We start from the raw sequence: 27,814 nt of genomic DNA, 5'->3' as shown, positions 1-27,814 counted from the left end.
CTTTCCAGTATGTCAAACTAGATGACATAGGCATAAAACTGAGTTTGAGATCTCTTGTGGTTTTAATTTTTTTTCTGTGTGCATGCTTCTCCTGCTGTATGTATTTTTTTGATACTTCTTAGGAGTATCAAGAATGCCACTTGTGCTTTATTACAAATTCTGTACTCACGGCACAAATACCAACCTCTTTGCTTCACCTCAGTATGAACAAAGACTCTGCTCTAATCCATAGCTACTGAAGTAATTATTTGTAGCCTTCAGTTTAAAATTTATGGTTAAAACATTTACATAATTCCAGTTGAAGTATTTCTTAGCCTTTCATAATATAAGACAAAAGAAATATTTTGACTAATGGGAGTTGGTGCTTTCTCTTTCCTTTCGGTTGTTTACTCTACAGATTTGGTTTTATTCCACATGAACAGTATTACAGTGACAACATGAGTTATGTCTTTCCTAACATATCCCTAGTAAATAAGATAGATGTGTATTTCCTAGTGATTGATGTGAGTCAATTGGCTAAATACCATGATAGCCGAGAGATGTCAAATACAAGAGTTGTTTAGTTTGGACTCCATGCACTGTCCTTTGTTGTCACAAGTAAACCCAAAGTCAGTGTGGTAACTGGAGTTTCACCTAGCTTGGATTTTTGGGTTTTTTTAAAAAATTTTTTCCTCTTTTTGACTTCTGAAAAGCTGAGACTTGCTTTGCTTTTGGAGCTGCTGCTGTTTGTGCTGGGCTGCTAAATGTCTAAACATAGACTGAAGTTGTGGCGAAAACAGTAGCCTATAACCAAACTTTTTGGAATTTGCAGGTGTGGGCAAGGTCTCTTTGAGATTGCTGTGCTATTTTTGAGCCTGCAGGTGATAGCAAAAATAGTCTTCCATTCAGATGGTATTTCAGAAAAATTCTTGGATGTGATGCAAAACAGAACTAACAGTTGTGTAAAACAGATGCTTGAATGCTTTTGCATATGTGTTGGCCAGTGAAAGACCCTCTACAGTTTACCAAATGTATTAAATTTACTCAAATTAATAAACCTTCTTTTTAGATAATCACTTTGTAGAGCTGCTGGTTGTGCTGCACAGAAGGGGAGAGGAAACTCAAATGGCAAAAGAGCCTTTTTTCTTCTTTTTGCTAACACAGTTAATCCAACCCATTTTTATCATAATAAGAAATTATTTCTATGCTTACTAAAAAGGATCCTTGATTTGTATGTGGCTTAATTTTTGACTCCTTCAACTATTCTTGGTTTTATCAAGATCAAGATGAGAACTGGAAAAAAGGAATACAATGCTCTACTGTTACTTATACATACTGTAGTAAGTCTCAGCAGCATTGAATCATCCAGTATAATTCTGATTGTTTCGCTCAGTTCTTCACCATTTTTAGAGGATTCCCCCTGCCTCAAGACTATTTCCTTCATTCAAATTCTTTGTCTGTTATAATTTAGTCTGAGGAAAACAGTAATCCCTATTAACATGAAACTGAGGTCATTTTGATGTCATTTTTCAGAAGGAATTTAAATTTATTTGTAACAGGACACTACTGTGAAAACTGACCCTTTAAAATGAACTACTTTATTTGCATTGTAATGTCAGCTGGCCCTTTAATCAAAGGCAATTCAGTTAAGTCTCTACATCAGCTTTAGTCTGTGAAACTTATTATAATTTTTTTCTGAACAGTTGGCAGTGGGATCAATATTTCTGTGACTTAGTATTCAAATAGTAATGGCAGCAGTGAGGAGATGATGAATTGAGGCAGTTGCCAAAAGCAGCAGTCAGTTTCTTCTCCAAATGACAGTCACAGTGCTAAAGTGCAGAAAGAGCAGTCACAGTCCAAAAGAAACACATCAGTAACAGTTTAAAATCATAGCGTCACATCTTGATGGCATCTTTTGTTTTCTTAATGGAAGAACTGTAATCACCGTGTTATTAGGCCAGTTCTAGTCACCCATTTTTACAAATTGGTATCAGAAGACTTCTAAAATTCCTTTGTTGGCTCTGAGATGTAGGACACAGCTAATTAGCAAGCTCCTTCATTTGAAGCATCTTCATTAAAGATAATGCTTAATCATGGTTAATGACAGTATTTATTATAATAGTGGATAGTCTGGAGCTGCATCAAATAGTGATTTGTTACCCAATGCTGCTGAATAATTAGGTTGTTCCAGTAATTATCCTGTCCATGGTTATTTTCTTGCAAGAACATCTTGTATTGGAATATTCTTACCGGCTTGCCATGGTTGCACTGATATATCTTGAGCCTTTCTTGAGCACATTAAGATTCCCAGGTGATATAGCCTGTCACCCTCTTTCCTAACTCCTCCTCAACATGATTCAACTGTTTATTATTTTCTGCCCTACACCATGAAATAAGACAGCTCTTAGAGATCAATTATTCTATCTTGCGGGATGCGTAAAGTAGAGATAACATTTTCTTCCTAGTTTTCCTTCACAGATATGTAGGTTATCTCTAAGCAAGAGTAACCTTAGGCTTTTGAGATGCTGTAATGGCAAAACTCTACTGTGCAGAATTTATCCATCTCTTTTTGCTACACACACCCAGTCATTACTAGTGTTTTGTTTAGTTTACACAATTACCATTGTAGATAAAATGAGTTACTCTTTATAAGTATAATTTAACAAGCATTTACACAATATGGCATGGCTTAGATGACCCTTAATCACTTGTGATTCAACTTGTTGGATGAGCAAATTTGCCAGTACTTATTTTATGGAAAACACAGAAACGAAACTTTAAAATAAAACTGTATGTAGCACAACTGCATCCCTCAGACAACTGTGTGCATATTGAGCAATGCCGGGAGGACATTTGATTGCAGGAAGTCTAAAAATACTTTGAATAAGTTCACTGCCTCAGACACACTTGAAACTCTAATGCATGCTTGTTAATATCCCACACCTTGTAGTTCCAGCGTTTGGAACAGAGAGGCTCTATAGAAAAAGGAGCTAAACTCTGCATTTGCAATTAGAATGATGTGCTTAGGCAGTCAACTGTCTCATCCTGTGCAGAGTTACTGCAGGTTCTCTCCCTCTGTAAACATCTGGGATTGTGATAATTTTCTAGATTACCATGGAAATACAACAGGATGTTACACTTGCAGGAAATCAGTTGTTGTTCTTCCTGTCCTCCCAAGATACAGGTGTAAAAGTGTGTGTGTGCTGATGCACAGCTGCAGAGAGATTCTTGGAGGATGAGCAAGGGTTGTTTTCTTTATGATCTTAAGAGGCACCTCTGATCAAGTATAAATAAATACAACCAGCTTTCCCTTTTAAGTTGGAATCTTGAAGCCAAAGCATCAGAGATGCAGCCAGATGCAGCCTGTACAGACATCCTTCCTGCAGATGGCCTTGGATAACTGTGGCTCTAGGAGGAGGTTCAGTGGGTGGGGAGGTGTGTGCCACCCCACACATCCCTCCAGAGCAGGACAGGGCACAGAGCTGGCCCTGTGTGGGCAGGGCTTTGCTGAAACACACACGGTGTATTACTGCTAGCTAATGCTACTTTAACTCTTCAGGTCTTGGGGCTCATTAATCACTTTTTCCTCTTCTTGCAGGTGTCTTTCTTCCATGATAATATGCACCTGGAACAGCTTACCTATACATATGTCTTGTCTCTGATTTCATGTGTGTACTTAAGTGCTTCCATAAAACTCACTATGCTTTGTGAAACATTGCAAGTGTACTTTTAGTAAGTAAAATTAATGAGACTGTTCCGTTTTTCTTTTTGCTTATAAATTTATACTGTAAAATCTCATGAAGTTTCAATTCATATGTTAGTGAATGACTACTTGGTACTCTTGGAACAATGGTGGAAATCACTGTCTTACCACATGTTGGTAATTTATAATTGTAAAATCATGTTGCTTCTGGTGTATGCATACCATATCTCTGCGTGTAATAATGTACAACAGAAATTAGGGGCAGGAGGCAGAGTCCAAAGAAAAGATGTTATCCTTTAATTTCAGCCCTGAATCTGCACTACAGAGATTAAAAGATATCACAGGTTGGTCATTAGCAACATCTGGGGTCTAGAGCTCACTCTGCTAGAGCTCTGCTGCCTCTGAAGACTTGTCTAGGCCAGCCTTTTATTGTGGCTATTAGTAAGACAACACCCTGGAGCTTCTTATACTTCAGCTGATCTGTCCCCTGGTAATGGCTGTTCCCTATTCCCTGTCTGAGAGAGCTGGCCAGAGGATAAGATCAGTAGAAGTGGTCAGGGTTCCCTGCTCTGACCAGTTGGGATGTGTTGATTTTGTCAGCCTGTGTATAAATGTGTGTGTGTCCCTTGTCTGGTGCTGTTCAGGGAGTGTATTCAGTCAGTGTGCTGGGCAGGCTGAGATATGCCTTGCTACAGACATGGTCTTGGCAGTGCCATGCAGCAAATATGTTGAGGTTTGTGGTTCTGAACTGCATCCATTGCAAATCCTGTAGGTGAAGTTTGAAAGCATGCTGCCCTGAGGAGCACCCGTACTTTCCCAGGACAGACTCTTTTAAATATTCAAAATTACAAAAATGCCCAAACAACCCCAATCCTATACGTAATGTGGTCAAATGTCCACCTCCAGAAGCAATTTCTCATCTTTAAAGTTTTCTGTGGGTGTAAGTTCCAGTGCAGCTTCACACTCTGCTTCATCATAATGAAGTCAGACAGAAATTACTGTCAGGTGGGAAGATATTTCTTTCAACATTTCCACCAATGCCCTGGTTAGAAGTGTGGAGCAATCTATATGTTCTGACCAATGAGAAATGTGCCAGAAATAGCATGTTTTTATAAACCAAAAGGACTTGTCTGGCATCAAGCATTATTGTGGTCTTGCATACCAAGCTTGAGATAATTTCCTGATATGTGGCAGTAATTGGAATTTTTTAAAAATTATTTTTATCATTACTGTTCCTATTCCAAAACAAATCCCTCTTTTCTACTTGTCCTGCACTGAAAATTAGTTTCTTCCTGTCTTTCATTCTTTTCTATTCACTGTTTACTTGCATGTTCATGCAATTTAAAGATGCTTATCTTTCACTAGGAGAAGTATTTTAGATCTTGGAGATGAACAAGAATAAGCAAATGCAGGAATTGCATGAATCTGTCACTTGGTTTCTATCAAAAAGAAGGCAACTTCTTAATTTAGTCTTAGTCTATTCTGAATGATAGGTCACTTATATGCACACCTTCAATTCATACCTTCTGCTCTCTCATCCCTCCTCCCCATTCCAGATCCTCCAGAAAAATTAACAGAAAGGTGAACAGTGATTTGATTTGATTTTTTTTTTTTCCAGGGCAACTTCTTTTCCTCCTTTTTTATCCTCTGAGTACTCTTGGTGATCCACTAGTCTTTCACTATAATGAGCTAGTACCTGGGCATCTCTGTGATATGCAGACTGGGTCTAGTCAGCAGCACAGTGTACTTATTTTTGGCCATGTTGTGTCTTTCTGTTGTGGATGATAAAAATGACTGTGGGAAGAAAATGGTCCCACTGATAAATGAGTGACAGAAAGCCAGTAAATTCTGTGCTCTGCTATTCTATTAGAAATGATACTAGAAAAATGATATTAGAAATGAGTTCTCTCATCCTAATGCAGCTCCCCTGAGCTTTATGTGACTCTCTTACCTGAGCTGAGAGTTACTTTAAACTAAATTATATTTTTATAGAGCATCACACAGAGGAATTAAGCAAACTTGGGATGCATGGTAAAACAAATCTAATATAAAGTTGTTCTCTTGTTGTTTTGTTTGGTTTTTTTTTTTTTTTATTTTGAGAGTGCAACTCGCACATTTTTTGACTTTTCATTTAATTAATATTTTCAGTCCCTATGAAAACTAACACAATAACATCAGGAAGCTTATTACAGGTAGATCATTGAATTAATTTCAAAGTTTTAGGTTGCCTAACATCTCCCATTGTAGTATTGTCTTAGCTAAATCATGTTTTAACTGGTTATGCTAATGACTTTTGGTCTGGGATATCTGCTGTAAGCTCTGTGTGAGAAAAGGAGTAAAAATGAGATAATTACTGGTTTGTTTAAGCAAGATGTCCTTCTTTGTCCTCTACCCCTCTTAAATTGCTTCAGTAGAAAGGCTGAGAGACTTGGAAGGTATTTCAGTGTTTTTCAACAAGAGCTTTTTAGGGGGGATGGGAAGGAAAATCTTGGTCTCAGAAGGAAGAGACCTTTGGAATATTGTTCAAAGTCAACAGCAATAGAGAGTTCCTGGGTGGGACAGAATTAAATATTTAAGTCTGTTAACAGCTCAGCTGTTTGAAGACAGATACTTTTGCACTGTCAGTGTTCATGCTTACAGAGACCAGCTACATGCTTACAGGACCAGTTGCCTGTTCTTGGTAGATTTCAGTGTTATGCTAGTGGAAGAATAATAATGCACTTTTAATGTCAATATTTGATACTTTAGATGAAATAAGACATTATTAGAGAGTTAAACTTTTTCCTTCTCTTTGTAGCCAAGTCACATGCATTTTCCCTCCTCTCCTCTGTCATGTCTCCTTTTTATCAGCTGTTATTTTGTTGAAATCGTGGAAGAAGCATTGTTAATTTGTAACTAGATTTTTGATTTTGTGCATTTTTAAAATTGTAGTGCAATTTTATATTCTATTCTGAAGGGCTAGTATGTATTTGGGTAGCAAGGGTTAATTATTTTTAAGTCTTTAATTATTTGAACTAGAGCTGTCTGCCTTCACTTTGGGATGTGCAAAGATGATATCCTAAAAATACAACTGCTTGAACTGAGTATGCTTGTGGAAAAGTAGGGCAGAAAATCTAGATATTTTAAAAAATATGTGTCTTGTCTTGAATGTCACATTCCACAAAGTCACTTTTTGGTATCTTAATGTCTAAAAAATATTGCTCAGCAAAGCAAGAGTCCCAAGTCAGATCCTGGCTTCTGTTGGGCCAACTGAGTCAGTAGTTTCCTAGGCAGGTAATTTGGGATAACAGGGTTGAAAGCCTTATTGCCCTGACATTGCCATGCTGGTTTTCCCATTCTGAATTTTCATTTTAAGTGAGTGTTCTGGCAGTGGAGTGAGATGCATTCAGAGGAGTTTTGGATGCTTGGCCCAGCAAAATGGACTGATAGTCAGGGTTGTAAATGTGTAAAGCTACTTCATATTAGTTGTGTTAGTTGTGTGTGTGTTTAATATTTAGATTTTTCTCATTACCCTCATCTGTCAAATAGAACAAGTTTTATTTGTACATGCCTTATGTTTCTTCAAGATTGGATGCTTCTGGCTTTGGTGAATAAGGGGATTTAATTACTGTAGCATTTTTGTGTTGGTAACAGTAAAACAGGCTGGGAGCTGTGCTCTGTGAGCTCCACTTGATGGTACCTGGGGAAGAAAATTGTGCTTCAGAAAAGGCAGCTACTGATGTTCTGTGAAGGTATAAGATTTTTCCAATGTGATATTTATTAACTGTAAACATGTAAATTGTTATATGTAAACTTCATGTTCTCCATGAGAGCTGTTGTATAGAATGCTTAGCATATGTATGTAAAATTTAGCAATGGAACATGACTTACAACCTACTGGGTAGAAGTGACATTAATTTTAGGCTTGGACCTAGCAGTATTTTCTCTCCACAATTCCTTTTGACCTGCGGGGTAGAAACTGTGCCGGGTTTTTGTTTCTTTGCGTGGCAGTGTGTCTCTGCAGGAGTGATAGCAGAGTAAGCTGATTAGCATGATTGATACTGCATGTCAGGGGTCTGGCATAATGGGCTACCATTGAGACTGCATAGTGAAACCACACATGGATGAGGTAATCTCATTAGATGATTAAAACCTTCATTGAGTCTACCAGATTGCAGAGCTTTCAGTTGTATTGCTGTTGGGAACTGATGCTAAATAAGTGAAGCACTCTCCTTGGAGTGATGCTGAAATGGAGATCTTGATGGGTTTTTCTCCAGGATAATAGTTGCAGCAGCTGGAGACTGGTGAAGAGTTTTCCGTCTTTCTGTGTTTAAAAGTAAGATTCTGCATGATGATGTAGTTTTCTCTTAAAATCTTTGTCAGCCTTCTCATGCTTTGCTGTTTGTTGTGAAATTCTGTACTATTAATGTTGGGAGGATATGCTTTGTGTAACTTCCTATGGAATAATGCGGTGTATGTATCACTGTTCTGTTTTTGTAGTGTCTGTGTTTTTCCTGCAGGTTGGCTTTGCCTTTGTGATGAGGTTTAGTGTGTCACTCCTTATCCTCTTGCCTGTCCTGTTTACAAGCAGCGTGGCAGGCACTACATGTTCATACCAGAGCTGATGGTGTACAGAAACCCCACCTAACTTTTTCACGTGCTACTTGTTTTAAGGAGCCCATTAAAAACATTGAATTTCAAATTAAAAGTAGTATGCTTGATTAGCCCTATACCTGAGCTTTGCTTTTGCTAGCAAGCTACAAAATTTCTAATTCTGGATCTCCAGTGTTATAATATTTGTAATGCAAGGGTTACTAGAACAGAATTTTGGAAAGTCAGGACTGCTATTGCGAGACTAGTAGTGACCACTGTTGCTGTATAAACAGATTTTTCCGTATTAAAAAAATAGCCCAGTTAATCTGTTGGGAGCTTGGGTACAAACAGAAAAAAGATTTGTAGCTTCCATTTTGTGTCCATTTCTTTCGCTTACAGAAAGTACAGTATGACACTAATAAGCACATCTAGTGAGACAAAAGCACACGTATTCTATTTTTTGGCAAGGGAACCGCAGCAATGTGTTATCTTCTGAATTCTGTCGTCAAATGTGGTTTATTTATTTAGCAATTCTGCAAGGAAGTGACCTTTGTCTAGGAACTATTTTGGATCTGGTGTCTGAAAAAAAAAAAAAACAAAAAAAAAAAAAAAAAACAAAAAAACAAACAAACAAAAAAAAAAACCAAGAAAACTTGCCACAACAGACTATTCCAGTATGTGAAGAAGTGGGGCAATATACACACTGTGAAGAAAATATTCTTTCATGTGTATTTGACAAAAAATAAAATCACAAATGTGTACAAGTTAGTAACAGGTAACAGACACCAGTATTGTGTAGACTGTGATCTGCAGAACAAATGCACATCAAGTTTTTAGGTTTAATTTTACCAGCTTACTAAAAATGACATAGCTTGATGATCATCTTGCCATTGATTTTAAAATCTAGGGTTATACTGGCTATCAGTGATAGGCAAATTAGAGACAGGCCAACAATTTATATGCAAAATCAAATAAAGTTTCCTCAAATACCAAATACTTAAGGAAATAAATGAATTGAAAAGTGTCCTAATATTTTGCATATTGAAAAAAAAAACTTTTGAACTGTTCACAAAGTTTTCTTTTACTGTAGTTATCTTTCTGTGTTGTAGACTGAAGTGAATTGACTCTTACAATATCTGGTGTATATATTTAGGCAAATATTTAACATTTCAACTTTAGCTTGCTCTCAAGTATGAATTATCTCAAAATCTCCTTTTTGGAGACCTTGGTCAAGTCCTGATGCTTCCTGAAATGATTTGGGCTACTCTATTAATGGCAGTACTTTGCAGGTACTTTTTACTGTAAGAGCAAATGTTATGCAGCTGTATTTTGCCAGTGGAGGACCTGTTCCTCTGAACAGAATATAAAATTATAAAGTGTTTCCATGAAACAAGTTAAGTGTTTTGATTATGAGAGTAGAAAACCTCCTTTGTTGGTATGAGTGCACCCAACTAACACTTTCCAGAGCGTCCCCTGTGAATGAAGGAGAGAAAATCACAAATGTGGGACCTCACAAGACCCTTTCCAAAGGGAATGAGTTACTGGCTTTACTTCTTCATGCAGCTTTCTTCTTTCTGCATGCTGGATATGCTTAGAAAATGAACTCCAGGGATATCTCAGCCCTGTTGGATTTTGGAACAGATAAGTGAATTCAGGATCACCAAGACAGAATGTAAGCTATGGAGATTAAACCATGATTGTATTTGTTACTCTGTCTTTCTTATTTAAAATTTATAACTCTTTTTCTGCTTATATAGGCCTGTAAAAGGGCTGGAAAATCCATAATCTCTCTAGATTCAGATATACTTGTTTCAACTCTATATCTGTAAATTGAGTCCCCTGGAAAACAACTATAAGTGACCTGTCTCCAAACACTTCTACTGACTGAAGAGAAGGAAAAAAATATTTTTCATGTAATTTCTTAGACAAATGTTGGGTAGTGTGGAGAACTGGAGTCAAGTGCCTGAGCAGTTGCTGAAGAGAGGGGGGTAAGACTGAGCCCTTCTCCTTAGAAAATGCAGTGGAAGATATCCAGAATGTGTGTTTTGTCCTTATTCCTTGTTCTTAAAGGAAGCAATAAGTTTTTTTTCCACTGGCTAAAATTTTGATGATGGTAATTTGTGCTTTGCCCACCAATTTCCTTTCACCATAAGAAATCTATATCTACTGTTTATTTTGCCTTGGGTTAAGCCAGATGATTTAAACTATTTGATTGTCTGTCTGCATGAAACATTCAGGAATTATTTTGCTAAGCATGAACCAGCTCTTGAGCCATTTTTTTTTTTTCCAAGAAACTTTTGACATTTCTTAAAATAGTGTGTTCACAACATATTTGCTCCACTGTTTTGTGCTGTTTTCTTCCTTCCCATAACAGCCTGGTGGGTGAACCTGGGCATCAACCTCATGCTCTACCTCTTTGCTGTTTCTTTTGTAATGTGTTTGCTTAGCTAGCTGGCCTGCCTCCAAAAGTGCATAAGTGTGTTTATACATGCAGCCTAACAATAGTATCATAACACCAATTTGTTCTACCTGGGCTGGAAATAACAATCTAAATATTGTGAATCAAAGAGAAAGCAGTCATTTGTATATGCCTCTCTATCCTGTCAGCTCATTTCTCTTGAACATGATACAGTCACTGAAACTTTTCTTATGTTCTGTGGGAATTTTGTCAGTTCTGTCAGTATGATATGATACCTCTTTTAAATGCTAAGAGAAGTTCAGCTGTAGCTTTTCCCCCAAGCTGCATCTGATGCTGCCAGGCAGAAAACTTGTATGTCTAGTTCAGGCAGATGGTATTGCAGAAAATCATCTATGCCTACCACCATGGGGAGGAATTCATACTGTAGCAAACCATTAAACTGTGAACCATTAAACTCTGCTTTTATTATGATGTTTAAGCAGAGTTGTAAGAGGTAGAAAGCATACAATAAATGCTGGTTATGCTTATTTATTAGTCATGAGGTGACTAGCAAAATTGATCAACATATTTTGGTTAAGGTGCTAAGATATTAAAATAAGTGCTTTTTATTGTTACTTTGATTCAGCGACTTTCATCACCAAAATAATTTTCCTCTGGATTGAAACAATTTGGATTGTGTCCATCAGTAGCTGATGTGAGCAGTTCTAGCAGTATTTATACTATTCACATGCCATGGGGCCTCATGTTTTAAAGTTTATGTTTTTGAACCTAAACACTCTGGCTATATCATCTCACTGTCCCATCCTCAAAATCTTCTGATCTTTACTGAGTGGTGGTGTAATTTTGCTTTAGTAAAATCTGAGTTGACTTGCCCAATCTGCTGGAATATGTCTTTATTTTCTGTGAAAAAAAAATTAAATGGGAGTGTAAGAATGGACGTTCTGGCCATTCTGACACATCAGCTTGTTCCCAAATGTGAGAATTCCTTTGTTTCCATGTCACTCAGACTTTGGCCTCTCGGCCTGTCTAGCATAACAAGTGCTCTCAAATCATGTAGTAGCTCCAGTGAAGTGGGACCTGCCTGGCTGGAGCTGACAGCAGCAGTACAAATAAAGTGACATTAGTAGTGTCTTGCCTGCACAGTCAGTGACAGTGAAGATACAGTCACTCTGCATCAGTGATTTCCAAAATTCTGGGTTGACATTGTTATTATTGATCTTAGTTCATCTCTCATTATTCAAGCTGTGAATAAGCAGCTTCAGCTCTGGGGCTTTCTGGGAGGAATAGGCTTCCATCAGATGCAAAACAACATATTCAAATTCAAATAAATCAGTTGTGTGTCTCACTGGATTCATAATAACAATGTTATATATAGGTTTAAGAGGTGGAAAATTTTGTACAATGTACTGTACAAAATTAAATCTTGCTTCTGATTTTATGCCTCTTGCTCTTGTCTCAGAGCTCTTTTCATTTTAAGAGTTAAAAATGATTGTTTTTAGAAATAGACTACACTTTGTCATGATACAGATTTTGAAAAACAACAAGTGCTATAGCAAATCATTATTACTCATAAGTGGCTCCAGAATGAAAAAGGTTAAGTTAGGAGTTGAGAAAAAGTACCTGCTGAATTAAGTTGTTTTGTCCATTTGAGGTTATCCACTATTAAAAATATTTTGAAACTTCTACTTGTGTAGCTTGTAATTCTGTTGGATGACAAGCAAAATGTAAAAAAACATGTTTTTCCCTTTCCACAGTCACATTGTTCCTGAATTGCTGGCAGTGGTAAGAGTTTCCAGTCAGTAAACAAAGTAGATGCTGTTTACGTGTATAAGAAAGACAACAAATAAAGTAACAAGGAGTCCAATTTTAGAGTTTCTTTCCTGCCTGAAAGTTAAAAATTAAACATTTTTATAGCAAATGAAACCAGTTAGGAAACTAACAAAAAAAAAAAAAAAAGAAAACAGTTGTATAATGCAGAGCTTGCTTTTCATGTCAAAGAGCAAAAAGTTAAAATGTGAAGTACTTTGCAGACCAGATAAGGTAAAGGGTAACACTTGAATCTGCTCAAAACAAGAAAAGAAATAATAATAATCTCATGGGGTTTAAATTCTCAGAGCAGTGCTGCTAATTTAATGGTAGATTTTTTTCTTTAAAGTATTTTTAATGTTTTTCTCTATTCTGTGATGTGATCTGATACAAATGAAGACATTAACAATCTCACTGTACTGAGCAAACAGCAGGCTAATTGTTCACTTTTTATTGAGTGCACAGAGGAGGAGGGGAATAGTTTGTGGTGAGATCAGAAATTTCTGTTTTCCATGAATCTCTTAGTTACTCATCAGAAGGATGCTATTATTAAAAAGAACAAGAACAACAACCTTCACAAGGATAAATGCTTAAAAGCAGAAATCCTTCTTAGCAGTAAAAGGTGGAGATGAATGGTGATATTTAAAATGTCTTGAGTTTGTGGGCATTTCCTAGATTACAAGAATGATCTTACAGGGCCTTTTGCCTCATCTTGTTCTTTATCCAGAGAAATGCCTGGCAAAAGAATGCATTTTTAGTGAATTTAACATTGAAATGATGCCACTTTAAATTATTTATCCTTAGATTATACCAAAGATGTTTGTATTCATCATCTGTCTCGATGCACAAAGCATGACTTCTCTTATGCTTAGATGAAGCCTTAGATGTGGGATGCTTTTGAATGGTCTAAAAGTGAAACACTGGACAGTTGGTAAACTAAATGCCCTTTGGTAGGTGGTGAGATGCAGGGAGCTGTTCAGCTGGAGCTGCAGCACAGCTGTGGTATCTGACTTTGAAAATGAGGGCTTTGAAACAAGTACCTCCTTTCATAATACAGCTACATAAAGATATTTTTATTTTTCTCTCTTCCTTTTTGTCATATGATATTTACAGCAAAAGAGTATTAGTCAAAATGACAAGAGCTGTTCAAGAAAGATTTCTCCCAGCAATTGCTGAAGGAAATGCTGCGTTTTTAGAGAAAATGACATAAAGCTTCCTATCTTTTCACTTACTTAAACTTAGCATCCAAACTGAATTGAAGGTGAGTCTGGGAAGAAGCATCTGTCACCTTCCAGTTCTTTTGTTTTTGCTTTTCCTCTCTCAAACATGCTAACTCCCTATTTTTTAATTTTCATTTTATTTTTAATGAAGGTTTTGTGAACCCTGGGGGCTGGCCATTAATTTTAGGCCATTGTGTGAATGCTGACTACTTAAAAATAGTCATGGAATCAACCTTGCTTCCTCTCAGGGTTAATCAGTTGGAAGCATCTTCTTTTTATCCCATGTGTAAGCAAAGACTTCTCTGGACTGACAATTTGATCTATATAATGGAAAATCTAGGCAGGATATCCTTTCTCTGTTATTCCTTGGTGTGATGGCATCAGGTTGTGTCTTAAAATGGGGGAAGGGGAGGATTCTATTAGCAGAGTGGTATCAAGGGACTCTTAAACTGCAGGCTGGCTGAGGATGTCGTATTTACTTTCCTTGTTGGAATATTTGTGCTTCAAGCTACTCCTCTAACATGCCAGTGGTGGCTTGTGCTGCTGTGCCCAGAAGCTTACTTGTGTGCTATTTGAGTGTTTTGTCTTTGGAAGTTGTTGTTGGATACTGAGGTCTGTGAGGGGCTTCTCTGTAGTTATTTTGAGCTCTAGCAGACCTTAATGAAATGTTGCATTGACAAGGTACATGCAGCCTTATCCTGCAGAAATGCAGTGCCTGAGCTTACCCTGCCAAGAAAAGAATGTTTCTGTTGTAATTCCATCATTAAAATGCCTCTGAAATGGAGCGGTGCCTAATGTGCACTAGAGGTGCAGTGAGTGCTGGATGAAGTGTGTGCATGGGGTAGCAAACATGCTAAGAACTATGCTGGAACATTAATAATGTTGGAAAATTATCACGGCCTTGCATGTCAGCATGCTTGTAACTGTTCCATGTAATACTCATAGCTTGAGATTTTCCTTGGCATTTGCAAGGCAGAAGGCATTACCAACCTCTCTGATTGTGGGAGAACCTTGGGTTTGGTTGTCCTGTGCTCAGGACCAGGAGTCTTGTAAAAATGACACTGACTCTTTATCCCACCCCTGCCCCTTCCTTTGTACAGAAAACACGGTGTAGCTCTGGTACAAGAAGTGAGTCCCTCTCTGAGTTGCTGCTTCTCTTCTTCTGACTGTGACCTCTGTGTGTTGTGGTGTAATAGTAGAGGAGGAACCTGGGACGTGATTGTGGCTCTGCAAAATAATAATCGGCAGGTACTTGGGATGCAAAGCAAAAAACATTAAAACTGATAAAAAGAGATGCTGTAATTGCCTGTTTGGACTTTGGAATCTGTACTGTCCAGTGTTTGTGTGGGATCATTGTTTGGGCTTTTATGTGAGGAGTAAAGATCTTTCCTTCTACACTGCAAAGTGTATCTCAGCTACTTAGAGTCAGCAGAACTCCTTTAACAAACTGATCTGTGGCTTTCCATCACCATGGCTTAACTGCAGTGTTTAAATGGACGCTTGCATTTCTTACAAGAATGTCTTCTAATTTTATGGGACATATACCTATTTCTTACCTAAAAACTCAGATAAATAAAAGTTTTTTAAAGAAAGACAAAATGTTCTAAGAAACTTCTACTGCTCTTGCTTACACTGCTGCTAATTTTGTTGTAGATAACAACCTAATGACTATGATATAAACACAAAATCTCAACATATGCAAGCATTTGTACCTCTATGCTCTTAGTAGTGCCTAGATTAAAGTTTCAGTTTTTAGCCCCATTCAACCTAGGATTTTGAGCTAACGTTTTAAGTCTATGCAGATAACGTGTTTTAAATAGCTGTTGAAAAACCAAAGCAAGAGAAGTTTTTCAAATCTTAAGCCCACCCCTCATGTATTAAATCATTTGAAATCTTACAATTGCTGTTATTTTCAGTCCATTGTGTCTGCTTCCTGTTGGTCAAAGGTTATGAGGATAGGGTGGTGTAGAGTGAGGTGGGAAGCCGGCAGGAAAAAGAAAGCTTTACTTATTTTGGGATAGACAAAACTACAGAAATGGCCACTACAATGCTTAAATTTTCTGAAGACTTGAAGAGGTAAACTAGTCAAAAACTGTGTTCTTGATGTTGTTTACTTTTTGCTTTGTAACTTAGGTATGGGGAGAATGAATAGGTGTGAGTAACCAGGGGCTTCCTTAAAGAATGTTATCTTGAAATTTTTTCTTTTTTTTTTTTCTTTTTTTTTTTCTTTGTTCAGAAAGAGCTTTTGTTTTGATTTACAAGTTAACTTCAGTGAATGCTGTTGCTGAAGCAAGAGCCTAAACCTCTCCACCTGTTTGTTTACTCTTATCTACTAGCTCTAAAAAAGAAAAACAAGAGAGAGGCTTTGTGCCATGGAGAACAAACAGAAACTCGAATGTATTGCTTCAGTACATTGTGGGTTGTGTGTTAGGTGTGTTAATACAGCCCTCCAAAAATACAGTTTATTTTAATATTTGTGCTGTTACTGAAGAGCTGTCTGTGAGTCCTTGTCTGTTCACACATCTGTGAATTGGTTGTGGTGGTTACATTCTACAAAGTTGTTCATCCTAATAACGTATGGCATGAGGGTACTGTTACAGTCCTGGAAAGAGCAGAAAACACTTTATGTGAGCTGATGAGAACTAGAGGAGTGTTTTATAAGATAATCCAAGTAATTATATTGAAGCATCTTAATATTCAAGTAATCTGGTATGTAGTTGAATTTGCTATTGGTATGTGAGGTTCCTGAATTTCTTAACCGTTTTGTTACTGCCAGTGAGTTATTTGAATCTAAAAGTATCGTTTGCATTGTTGGAAAAACAATATTTTTGCTACAATAGGAACTCAGGATTAAGGAGCATAGTGAAAGGAATCTATATATCATAATGTCTTGGAAGGAATTTGGACTTTATGCTTGTTTATTTTGAAATTAATTTTTCTCTGGAGTTCTTCAGGTCAGTTCTCAGAAAAAAATTGCCAGAGCCTAATTGGTAAATAGTTTCATCCATGTAAAGTGAGAATGTATTTATCAGACAGAATACTGATTTTTATTTTACCTTAGCCTTTACTTTTCTTAGCAACTTTCTCTGTCATCTCTGCATATGCACATTTCAGATCTGGTGATTTGTAATGGGAAAGTTTATAGTTTTAGTGTTAAAATGTAAATCTCCATTCCTAATTCCTAATTCTTCCCCTTTCTTATATACAGGGGGAAAATTACGTGTTCCTTATATACAAACAGGGAATTCCTTGCAATGCCTTGCAGTATATAAAAACTACTGTGCCAAAGCTGTGAAGCTTTGCAGAACAATAGGTTTCCTTTAGCTTTCCCTTCACTGTGCCTGAGGAAAAGGGCTTGAGTAAGTGTCAGTCCTTTCCTTGCTGGAGCAGTGGCTGACTCATTTGCAAGTGATGCCTTGGTCTGCATATACTTGATTTGCAAAGATGTCAGTGACTGTACGTCCTTGCTCTTATGAGGAATGGATAAGGATGGAGTGTCAACATGTCCTAAGTTTAATTTGTAGGGACTATTTAAGACATAGTCTGAAGTTCCATTGGAGACTGTGTGTTAATGGATGGTTAGGAGCTTCTTTAATACAACTGGTAGGTTAAACCAGGTTAGTTACCTGGGAGACAAATTGTAGAAATTATGGGATATCTCTGTAGCATCATCCTTAATTCATTGCTAAATCCCTCTTAATTCATCATTCCCTATTGAAGCTGGAGGAACTGATGCTTTTGTGTGCAAATCCCCTTTATTTTGTAGGGTGTACAATGCACAGGATTTAAGCCTATAAATATTTTGTTAAAGAGATGATGTACAGAATGCTTGGCCTCCTGTCATCTGTAGAAAACTTGTATTGTTTGCAAACGAGCACGCTTGAGTGATCCAAGCATGAAGCAGTGACGCAAGCATGCATTGAATGGTCACTGCAACTGCAGTGTCCCAGGATCTGCAGTTAGGAGTGGCATGTTTTTACAAAATTCTAGTGTCTCGTTTTTCTTTTCCTTGGGTATAAGTCTTTCACCGATGATGAAGATAGATATCTACACAGGAGAGTAAGAAGGAAAAAAGATAAAACTCAGTTTGTACAAAATATTACAGGAAGCGTTGGGTTTGTGATCTGGAGAAACGGGAACTTTTCCCCAACATATTACAAACACTGCTTCAATACTCCTGTCTTCCTAGGAAATGAGGAATGAATGGATAAAAACATATGGTGAAATAGTTAATCCCCAGCTGTTAGAAGGCAAGCAGCTTCTTGATATCAATAGAGTGTAGGCTTGACTTCTCAGCTTTGAATTTTTCACATATTTATAAATACTATTTTTTTGGGGGTGTTCCTTAATGCAGCCTACACCCATGAGCTCAGTTGGAATCCAAGTCAAACAGCATGGCTGCTGCCTTCTCTGCCTTGTCTTGTTTAGGGGGTCATGTGAGCATTGTGGTAATCCTTGTGATAAGCAATGTACAGAGACTTGTAAAAACAGGGCAGAGCTTACCCCAAATTATTTGCTTTCTTAAATTAAGAGTTGTGGGGAGAAGTGAATTCTAATTAAAAGCTGATGAAAAGACTGAAGCAACTTGAAAAAAAAAATCTCAGCAAACAAACCTTTCTCTGGTGAATACACAAAAACATAATTTCTTAAATAAAACCATGTGATGCAAAGCCAGATTGCAATTTGGTTGGGTGATCACAAGCACTGTCAAAGAGGCTGATCTTTAGGAGGAAACCGGAGGAAGGAGATGTCTTGCCCTTGCTTATTTGTTTAGGAAGCCTTCAAAAGAAAGATGAGACATGCTGGAGAGAAGGAAAAATGATCCAAATCTGGTATCAGTGGTAAAGCAAAAAGCAATCGGGGGAGACTTGCAAGAGGGAGAGAGTCAAGTAAGAACACAAATCTCTCTAAATAGAAAAAGCCTCAAAATGGGAAAAGAGACCCTAAAGTACAATAAAGCAAGTCAATAAATGTAAAACTTTAAACTAGAAGGTGATGTAATCAGAATGAGAGAAGGGAGATTCTCCTGGCAGCATAATTTCAAATAGGATGGATATGGGAAAGACTAGAGAGGGGGATGATCGGACCGTGCTCACGATCAGAGAGGAAATAATCAAATTTTAGAAATATTCTGGGAAACAGGGCAGCAAACCAAAGACCATGTAGATGTGTGAGTAAGGGGCCTGCAGTAGCTGTAATTCTCCTTGTGCCAAGGCTGACCTCATGCTTTGAGTGTTGTGTCTTCCTTGCTGACAAAGGAGTGAGATGGAGTGGTGAGAGGTGATGGCAAAGTTCATACCACTGGTGGGGAATGTGTTCCCAGCAAATTCCTAGGAATTATGTCTTGGCTACAGAGGATGGATGGTGGAGGAGAAGTGAAAAGGTGGGTTTGCAAGTGATCAGAACCACTGGAACTTTTATAGGCATTTCAATTGGATTAGAGAATGTAGGAAGAGAGTCCGTGTCTGGTCACTGGTCCTGGCTTGGAGACAGTGACATGGGGGCGCAGGTTCTGGCGCTGCTGCAGGGCTCCTACTTTATTACTCTCTATAGCTATGAATAAGTACTCCTTTGGTGAAGAGATGAGAATTTCCTTTTGTAATAATTCCCAGGTGTGCAGGAGTAAGTTTGTGCTTGCCATTAGAAAATTTCTGCCATGATGCAGAAAAGTATTTACTTGTAATAAAGATCAGTTTAATGTGAATTAGATGATACAGACCTGGCTGCACTATTGTACATTTGGAATACAGATAAGGATGTAGAAAAAAAATATATAAAAGGCAAGAAAATATTAAGTATTCCCATGCAAAATTGAGAGAAAAATGAAGATATTATTCTGTTAGATTCAGATTCACAAAATAAAGCAGCAGTTTGTGCTACACTGTCTGCATTTTATTTTGTGCCTTTTTTGGCGCTTTAATTAACACTGGGAGACTTATTCACATGTTGAAACATCAATTATGATACTGAGCTCACAGTATATGTGTGTGGAGGTATTGTTCTGCTGTATTTTCAGTTTTTTGTTTATTTAACAAGCTAAAGTTAGAATCGACAGCACAAGACTAGAAAATAGTGACAATAGTTTGAAAACAGGAAATTTTGGCCTTATGTGTATTCGGAACAGATGATCAGGATGATGGCCAGGAGAGTGGAAACTTCCACTGAGACTGTTTTTTCCTTATTTTGCTCAGTGAGAAAAGATGGTGCTTCCTGGAAAACAAGTCTTAAGTATTTAGAGAAAGTCAAAACATATTCAGTATTTTCCTCATACCACATTTGTTTGTTTCCCAGCAATCTGTTTACACTTCTTAGTATCTAGTACTACTAAGAGTAGAATATTTGGACCATTGTCAAATCATGGAATTGTAAATTCTGCTGTATAGAATTAAAACACTAAATATTCTTTGGGTTTGGTTTTTTTTTGTTGTTGTTCTTGGCTTAATTGTTCTGTCTTAAGGTTTAAAAAGTAAAAGGCATAATTTTTAGGGAAGAGGATAAGAGGATGTTTATTGCCAGTTAGTGTTATGACAAGGGTTTCAGAAATAACTAGTAATTACATATTCTTCAGTTCCTGGTGCCCATGATATGGCCTTTAAAAAATAAACCGGATTTAAAAAAAACCATGAAACCAACCAACCTAAAAGGTTTTAAAAGATTTACAGAAAATGCTTTCCTTAAAACACTCCAAAATAAGAAATCTATATAGAAATCCATATGGAAATCTGCAAGTGTTAATTTCTTAGGGAAAACATTTGAAATTCTGCAACTTCACCATGTTGGTGTTAGTCCTGCAAGTTGGAAGAGCAGCAAGTGGAAAAAGTAAAGTCCTGTACTTGAAGTATTGTTACCTAATGTGACCTTTTCTGCTACTTCCTAGCAGTCCTTCCAAGTATGTGCCCTGTGGGATGCAGCTCATTGGTTATAGCTGTCACTGGTCTAGGCTGACCACAAGCAGGATCTAAAAAAAAGCACAGTGTGAAGGAGAACTTTTGTTTTTGTTTCATTTGAGCTTCTACTGGGATGCAGAGCTCAGGTCTAATGCACAAGTCAGTGAAGCTGTGCCAGAGGTGTGTTTGTCTTCTGTGATGGCTGGAATAACTGGACAATGGAAATGTGGAGGCAAAAAGGAGCAGAAATACTCAGCTGCTGTTTGGGATCCTTTTTCTGGTTGTTTGTCAAAGACATGTACCAATTTCACTGTTTTTTAACCTTTGCACTGAGAAGTAAGTAGGAGAGAGGAATAGATTAAATAGATGGGAGCAAAAAAAGCATAAAGAAAATTAAATCTTGATCCCAGCAGACAATTGAAAAATGCTCAATAGTAGCTACAGGAATTAAATTTCCACAAGAGCATACAAAGTCACCTCAGGCTGTGTCTTTTGCTGTTCCTTCTCTCTGGTTCATGTTCTCCTTTCTGTCTTCTGCTTATTTCATACGTTCTTTTGGAATAAGGAAATGTCTTGTTGTGCATTTATGAAACACCAGGTATTTTTTGGAGCCTTCCTTGACCCCCTGGGCAAGTAATTTCTTTCTGCCAGGTCTTCATTGATGTCTCTGAGAGAGAAGGATGCCAAATAGTGCCCTTTTAAAGTACTTTGTGACTACAGAGATGAAAACCTAAGCACACACTTCCACACACTTGAGAGATGAGAAGGAAGGCCTGAGATTGGTAATTTTATTCTTGGATTTACAGATCATACATGGAGAAAGATTTATTAGCAGTGTTACTGTGGTGGGGTGTAAGGAACTCTCTTTGACTTAGACAGTTCTCAGGTGTTTTGAAAGGTTTTTTTGATTGGATGCTACCCAGAAGAAAAATGGTGGCAAATGTGCTAGAAGAGGAAAATCAGCTTTAAGCAGTCTTAGAATGGTGAGTAATAACAGTAGGAAACTACAGAAGGATAATTGATCATTTATCAGTAAGCAGTCACTTGGCCATGTGAGAGCTAAATCTGTAAAAAATGGACCACAAAAAGCTGTCTTTCATTTAACATCTCTAAGCTTTTATTTTAACATGTCAGGTAATCATTTTGGCCTCTTGAGAAACCACTTTAGGAAGTGGTTCTAAATGGAAGGTTAAATCCTTTGAAAAATATAAATTATCTGCTTTTTCCTGCCCCTTCCTCCTTCCTTTCTCTTTCCATTTACATATGCATCCCATATTTCCTACATCTTTGAACTACAGGCAGCAGCTGAATGAAGTACATCTTGAGTGAATATGAGGAGAGAGGAGGGGAAAATAATCCATAAATTTAGAGATTAAGGGATAGCTACAACTTCTTCAACAGGTACACCTCTTGTAAGTAGAATATATTCTAAATTCTGTGTACCGCATACAGCAGTATGCAGTAGTTAAAAATAAAAACCAAAAAACCAACTAAACCCTAACACTGCTGCATGATGCCTTCTGTCAATTTCTTAGCCTCTTCATTCACATTTGAAGTCAGCAATTTGCATATACTTTAATAAAAAAAAAGCCTTAATCATAGAAATGTCTTGGTTTTACTTTGTAACCTACACAAAATGCTGTGTAAAAAATACAGAATTCCACTTTTCCGTTGATCATTTGATGCTTGGTGGGTGAGCAGCTTGTCACATTTCAGACCCTCTCAAAAGCAAGTAAACAAGCTCATTTCTATAGTTATGATGGTCTCATGACAGAAGCAGGACAATGTTTGGCAGGTGTGCTGGTGTCCTGTGTTAGGCCAGCAGATGTGCTGTGCAGCCCAGAGGAGAAAACAAGCTGAGAGGCACACAAGGCCTTTCTTACACTGAAGGAAAAGCATCACACCTTGTTCAACTGTGTTTTGTAATAATTTACAAAGCCTACACAGGCTTTTGGTGAACTTGCTAACCATGGTTTTTGCCTTACAACACTTATAAAAGGAGCCGTTTTTCTTCTGAATTAGGTATTTGCTCTGCAAGCAGCGTTTAGGGACTAAGTGCTAGTATATTTAGAAAATATATTATTAAACCATATTTATATTAATAACATATTTTATATATTTGAGTGAATCTTCCATTAAAAAAAAATATTTGCTCAAATATCTTCCCAGAATTAAAGAACTACAAAATATTTAAATCATATTTGGCTATTATTTTACTTCTCAAACTAAAAACAGTTGGCTTCTAGCACGGAAAACCAGTGTTTGATAATGTATGACTGATAATGACATCAGTTATGTGACAGATAAATAACTGGTACCTTTAATTTTCCTGTGACATAAAGTGGTTGTGAGTGATTATGAGAAATAGTTTGTAGCATGCATTTCTATAAAAGAAAACACAAAATTTTCAAGCAAAAACTCCCAAATGGGTAAAAAAAAAAGAATAAAACTTGCATAAGTACATATTTGCGCATGTACACTCTCTCTTTTAGAGATTGCTCTTTGGAAAGCTGTTGCTGAAAAAGCTCTTCCTTCCACACATAACACAAATAGCACCATATTCTGTACTTCAGTGGGGCAGTGCACAGCTTTCTTTGCAGTGACAAATACTGAAATGTTAAAAATAGATCAAGCTTTGAGAATCCCAGATATTTTCAAATAACAAAGGATGATTTATGTGAGCTCATTTTGCACTTTGACAAAGTATAGAGGCTCTTTTGTACTATGATTAGCAAGGGTGCTGATGTCAGTTTGCTTGTCTAGCTTTAAGCTTTATTCTGCTGCTAAATTGTGCTTTGTACTGTACTGCAGAGAACCTTTGTATCTGCCTTATTAGTGTGTAGTTTATGGAATTGCTTTTGTTTTTGAATATAATCTGTGCCAGTTTCAGAGTGTGACTCACTATTGGACTGAAATAAATGTTCGCATATGCACTATGTGAAAACTCTTCAAAAATAGTAGCAGGTGCTAGCAGGCTAAATTCAATGTTTTAAATATTTAAGACTTGCTGTTTTGTAGCCTGAAGGGCTGAAAGGAAATTCTTTTAGCTCCATGTTTTTTCTCAGTTTTAGAGTCCTATTTGCTCATTAATACTCAACAGAAAATGTCAGGATTGCTAAGAACCTTTTATTCCCTAACACAGTACTAAAAATAAATTTTTAGTAGAGGCATGCCTGGTTGATACAGAGTTGACAGAGTTATTTTGCATGGCATTTTGTTGGTGCACAAACTGTTAGACAAAATACACCATACTTCTCAATTGCGCTTCTTCCTCTCCTATCTCTAATTTCTTTCCTCCTGATTTCTGCTTTGAAAATTTAATGAGTTACTGAAGGCTGAGGTTAAAGATAAAGCAGTTTCTGAAAGAGTTTGTAGCAGTTATCTGTGATCAGGCTTGCCTGGAGAAAGGCTCATCTACTGAAGTTTCATGTTATCCCAGCATCTAAGTTGTCACTTGATTTGGAAGCAGGAAACAAAACAAACTCTGCTAATGTTTTTGGGTCGCTGTTAAATGCTGCTTATCCAGCTGTGCTGCTAGGATATACTCACATTTGAAATCTAAATTGAAGGGGTTTGTTCTATTGCATCTTCTACATTTTAACTGTTCACCAGTTAACCTTACTGCTACCATGGAAATAGTTGCTTGAGACTTTGACAGTTTGCTTACAGTTCAGCATTTAAAAACAGATGCTGTTATTCAGAACTGCAATAAATAAAATTGTTTTGTAAAGTATAGACATTATCTTTAAATTAGAAAAAAACGTTTTGAGGTTTGCTAGTTGGAGAATGGATCACAAGCCTTAATTAATCTGTCTGTCCTTTTTCCCTTTCTCCTTTCTGTATTATCTTTTCATAGTAGCTTTCTAAGCTTGGTACCCCAAACAGGCATGCACAGTGGGGGTTTTATGAGTCTTTGGGGCAAAGCCCACAGCACTTGTTTAGAGTGGGGAGATGGCAGTGCAGTTCTTCCTCCTTGTCCCTTATGTCCCCCTTCCACTAGTTTGTTTAAAGGTAGCACCTACAAAAAACCAAATGAATGCACTTTTGTGCCTCACAAAAATGGCCCTGAATCTTTCCCTAATACACAGTGAGAAACGCTTGTTTTCGGAGCTGATGTCCCAGTGTTTAAAGGACATCACATATCTTGATGCCTTCTGGGACCATCCTTTCTGATTCTGTTCCTTTCCTTGGTTAGCTCACAGCCAGGGCTGGTTTTTTTCCTGTTTTTTTTGTTTTTTTTTTTTTTTAATCTTTCAAAGGACTTGCTGACAACCTTGTTTGAATATCCTTAAGAAGTTTACAGTGGGGTGACTTGGGGCATGGTGTGAGTCTGTGGTGTAATGCAGTTCTTGGCCACTGCACTGATTTACCTTGGTCTCCAACTTTGCTGAAAAATGTAAGAACACGGGTGGCTCTCCACTGGATCTGGGCTCTGCTTTCAGACTTCTCTGTGCAGCTCTCCTAGTGAGCAATGGCAGTTTGTCTGGTTTCTTCTGCTATGCCAAATTATCCTGGCACTGGGGTATGAAAAGAAGCTGCTAGCATAGTATTGCTGGTAGAGCTGAGGAACAAAAGTGCAGCCAAGTGAGGCAATGATGATGCTGTTGGAAGCAGCAGGACAGCTGTATGCTGAGCTTGGTTGTGTAGTTTTAGTTAAGGTCTTTGATGAGAATTATGGCAGGTGATAGAGGCCCATGGGATGAAAGGCAGCTAAGGATTAGTTAGAGAATGCAACATTTTGCATTTGCTTTTCTCTTAGACCAGCTTCTTTCTGCAGCATCAGGAGGGCTGTTATAATAGGCACAGTGTCAGACTATCAAATTGATTCGTTCTGTATCTTCCCCAAAGACTGGGCTTATGTGGTAAAAGTACAACATTTGGTCATTCTCTCCATCCCCATCTCTCTAACAGTTTCAAAAAATAATAATGTTGCTCTTTTTCTGTAGGAAGTACTAATGTAGAAATATGATGAGGTTCTGAGTGCAGAGTTCTGCTGGCATCGAGGTGCATGTACAGTGTCTGTTCCTTAAATGCAGGTCACTATCGCTGAGTATCAGTGAAAAATTCAGTTAAAGTGCATCAGCCTGAAATAACAGATACTGTAAACAAAACATCATAGAACACATAAAGATGTATTTCATTTTGTCTTTCTCATGCCTATGACAGCTTCCTTCAGAAGCCCTTTTTGTGTGCTTTTTTGCCCCTTTCCTGATCCCCACCCCACTTTTTTCTTTAGTGTATTCATGCTTTCTCATTTTGTAAACAGTGATTTAATTTATATATGCACTTGTTACAAACAAAGCCAGGATATAAAATTTAAAATACAAATTCAGTAATCCTCAAGTCCACTGCTTTAACAATACCTAAATAGTGTTAAATGTGGGTATTTGGTGTGTAATCTCTTAGTATAATAATTGAACTATTTATTAGTACTTGGTTCAACCCAGGCTGGAGTCACACATAAAAGGTCGTAAAGTGTGATTTCTTTCTTCTAATTTTTCTTCCTTTTTTCTTCTCCCCAATTTCCAGGCATGGAAGAGAAGGTGGTTTGTGCTTCGGAGCGGCCGCTTAACGGGGGATCCAGATGTATTAGAATACTACAAAAATGACCATGCCAAGAAGCCTATCCGTATTATTGACTTAAATCTGTGCCAACAAGTGGATGCTGGATTAACGTTCAACAAAAAGGAGTTTGAAAACAGCTATATTTTTGATATCAACACTATAGACCGAGTTTTCTATTTGGTAGCGGACAGCGAGGAGGAGATGAATAAGTGGGTTCGATGTATCTGTGATATCTGTGGGTTCAACCCTACAGATGAGGGTAAGTTCTGTTACTTTTTCTGAGAAAGTGCAGTGCCTATGTGTGAGGAACATTTCAAAGATCAGATGACTATCTTTAGCTGGCATATGTTTTAAAACTTGTGTGTATTGGCATTGAAACTTCCTTGTTATCCTCAAAAAAAGTAAGCAGAACAGAGGGAGATATTCAGAATTTGTTACAAATTAAGTATGCCGTAGAACTTGGATGACGCTCTTCCATTCTGTGTGATGTTAAGTCTTGGGAGTGCAAGAAAAATCTCAAAGTACAATCGTGTACAGCAGTAAATCTTCATAATCACCAAAGGAGTCCCATTTGGTATAAAAACATATGGTTATACAAGCAGGAATGAGTGCAAAATGTCAGGTTTCTAATATTACCATTTCTCCCTCTGCTTTGAGACTTGGGGGGAAAGAAATCCACCCCCATCAGCTAAAACAAACAAAAAATAACCTGTAGCTTTGCACTATCCAACTCAAATCCTACCAAAATAGATAGTCTATGAAGGCAGCTTGTAGGAAGCATGATGGTGTGTTTAATTCCTTGGAAATACCTCGTGGCCATTGCTTGTCCTGAATCCATTCTTTTTTATTTACTTGTATTCCTGCATTCCTTTTGGAGATTAGTGGGTTACATGACTTGCTGTAGCTGGGTGCACAGTTCCAAGAAAAGATTAAATAGGAGTGGTAAGAAGGTTATACACAAGGCATGCCTGACTGAAGGGGCTAGAATTAAATTCCTGCTTTTTGTAGGATTGTGGATTGAGGGAGGTGAGGGAGAAAAAGGGACTTGCATCACTTTGCTCCAGCCAAATCTTCAAAGTGACTGGAAAATACTGTTGTGTTATGAAGAAGGAGCCCTTTTCTTTCTCCTTATTGCAGTTTTGAACTAGAACTTTGTTATGAAAATTTCATCTATGAATTGCTGCTCTAATGGCAAATTCAGGGAAGTTTGCTTCTTTTGACAGTTCCAGCGTGTTTTTGTGGCATCCTGAGCATACCCAGGACCCTCAGCACATCTCAGGGAGCAACTGCCATGGGATTCAGTGCTCAGCCTGCCAGGCATTCCTGCATTCCAGAGAGGTGTGGGCAGGGGGCAATGCACCAGCTATGGGCAGAAGTGCTGGTTCTGGGGATAAACTAGAAATCTGGGATCTAAGGAGGAAATGTGTTCACCTGGCAGCTCTTTGGCAGAGCACAAAGGAATACGTGTCCATTGCACGGAACAGAGAGATGGGGTCCCCTCAAAACCATCAGACCTTTCATCTGAGAGCTGGTGTATTGTTAGCCTGAGTTTTCTGTCACTGAACTAAAGATGAAACCTGTTGTGTATGTGGAGATAGTAACTATGCCCTCACAAACTGAGTTTTTGCTTCAGTCAATTGTATCAATAACTTCTCCCCAATGT

At 37.7% G+C, this 27,814-nt stretch overlaps 1 protein-coding gene across 17 annotated transcripts in view; it reads left to right on the top strand.

Annotated features, from left to right (window-relative positions):
• The window catches only part of GAB1 (GRB2 associated binding protein 1), a 96,430-nt gene that overhangs the window by 30,967 nt on the left and 37,649 nt on the right, over window positions 1-27,814 (top strand). For 13 of the 17 annotated variants that reach the window (XR_014954912.1, XR_014954911.1, XM_021526507.3 and 10 more), the window contains exon 2: window positions 26,116-26,410. Coding sequence is in view for 15 of the 17 variants with exons in the window: in XM_021526507.3 (XP_021382182.2) it covers window positions 26,116-26,410 (295 nt within the window). In the remaining 2 variants the exon portion in view is untranslated. Of the gene's footprint in view, window positions 1-13,592; window positions 13,741-14,799; window positions 14,948-14,968; window positions 15,776-26,115; window positions 26,411-27,814 lie in introns of those variants that run through there. The other 4 variants (XM_085578225.1, XM_085578224.1, XM_085578226.1 and 1 more) reach the window with 4 other exon arrangements.

This window comes from Lonchura striata, chromosome 4, assembly GCF_050655825.1.
Source record: "Lonchura striata isolate lonStrDom1 chromosome 4, ASM5065582v1, whole genome shotgun sequence".
Taxonomy (NCBI): Eukaryota; Metazoa; Chordata; class Aves; order Passeriformes; family Estrildidae; genus Lonchura; species Lonchura striata.
Note: the sequence above shows the minus strand (reverse complement) of the source record. Positions and strands in the feature narration are given on the sequence as shown.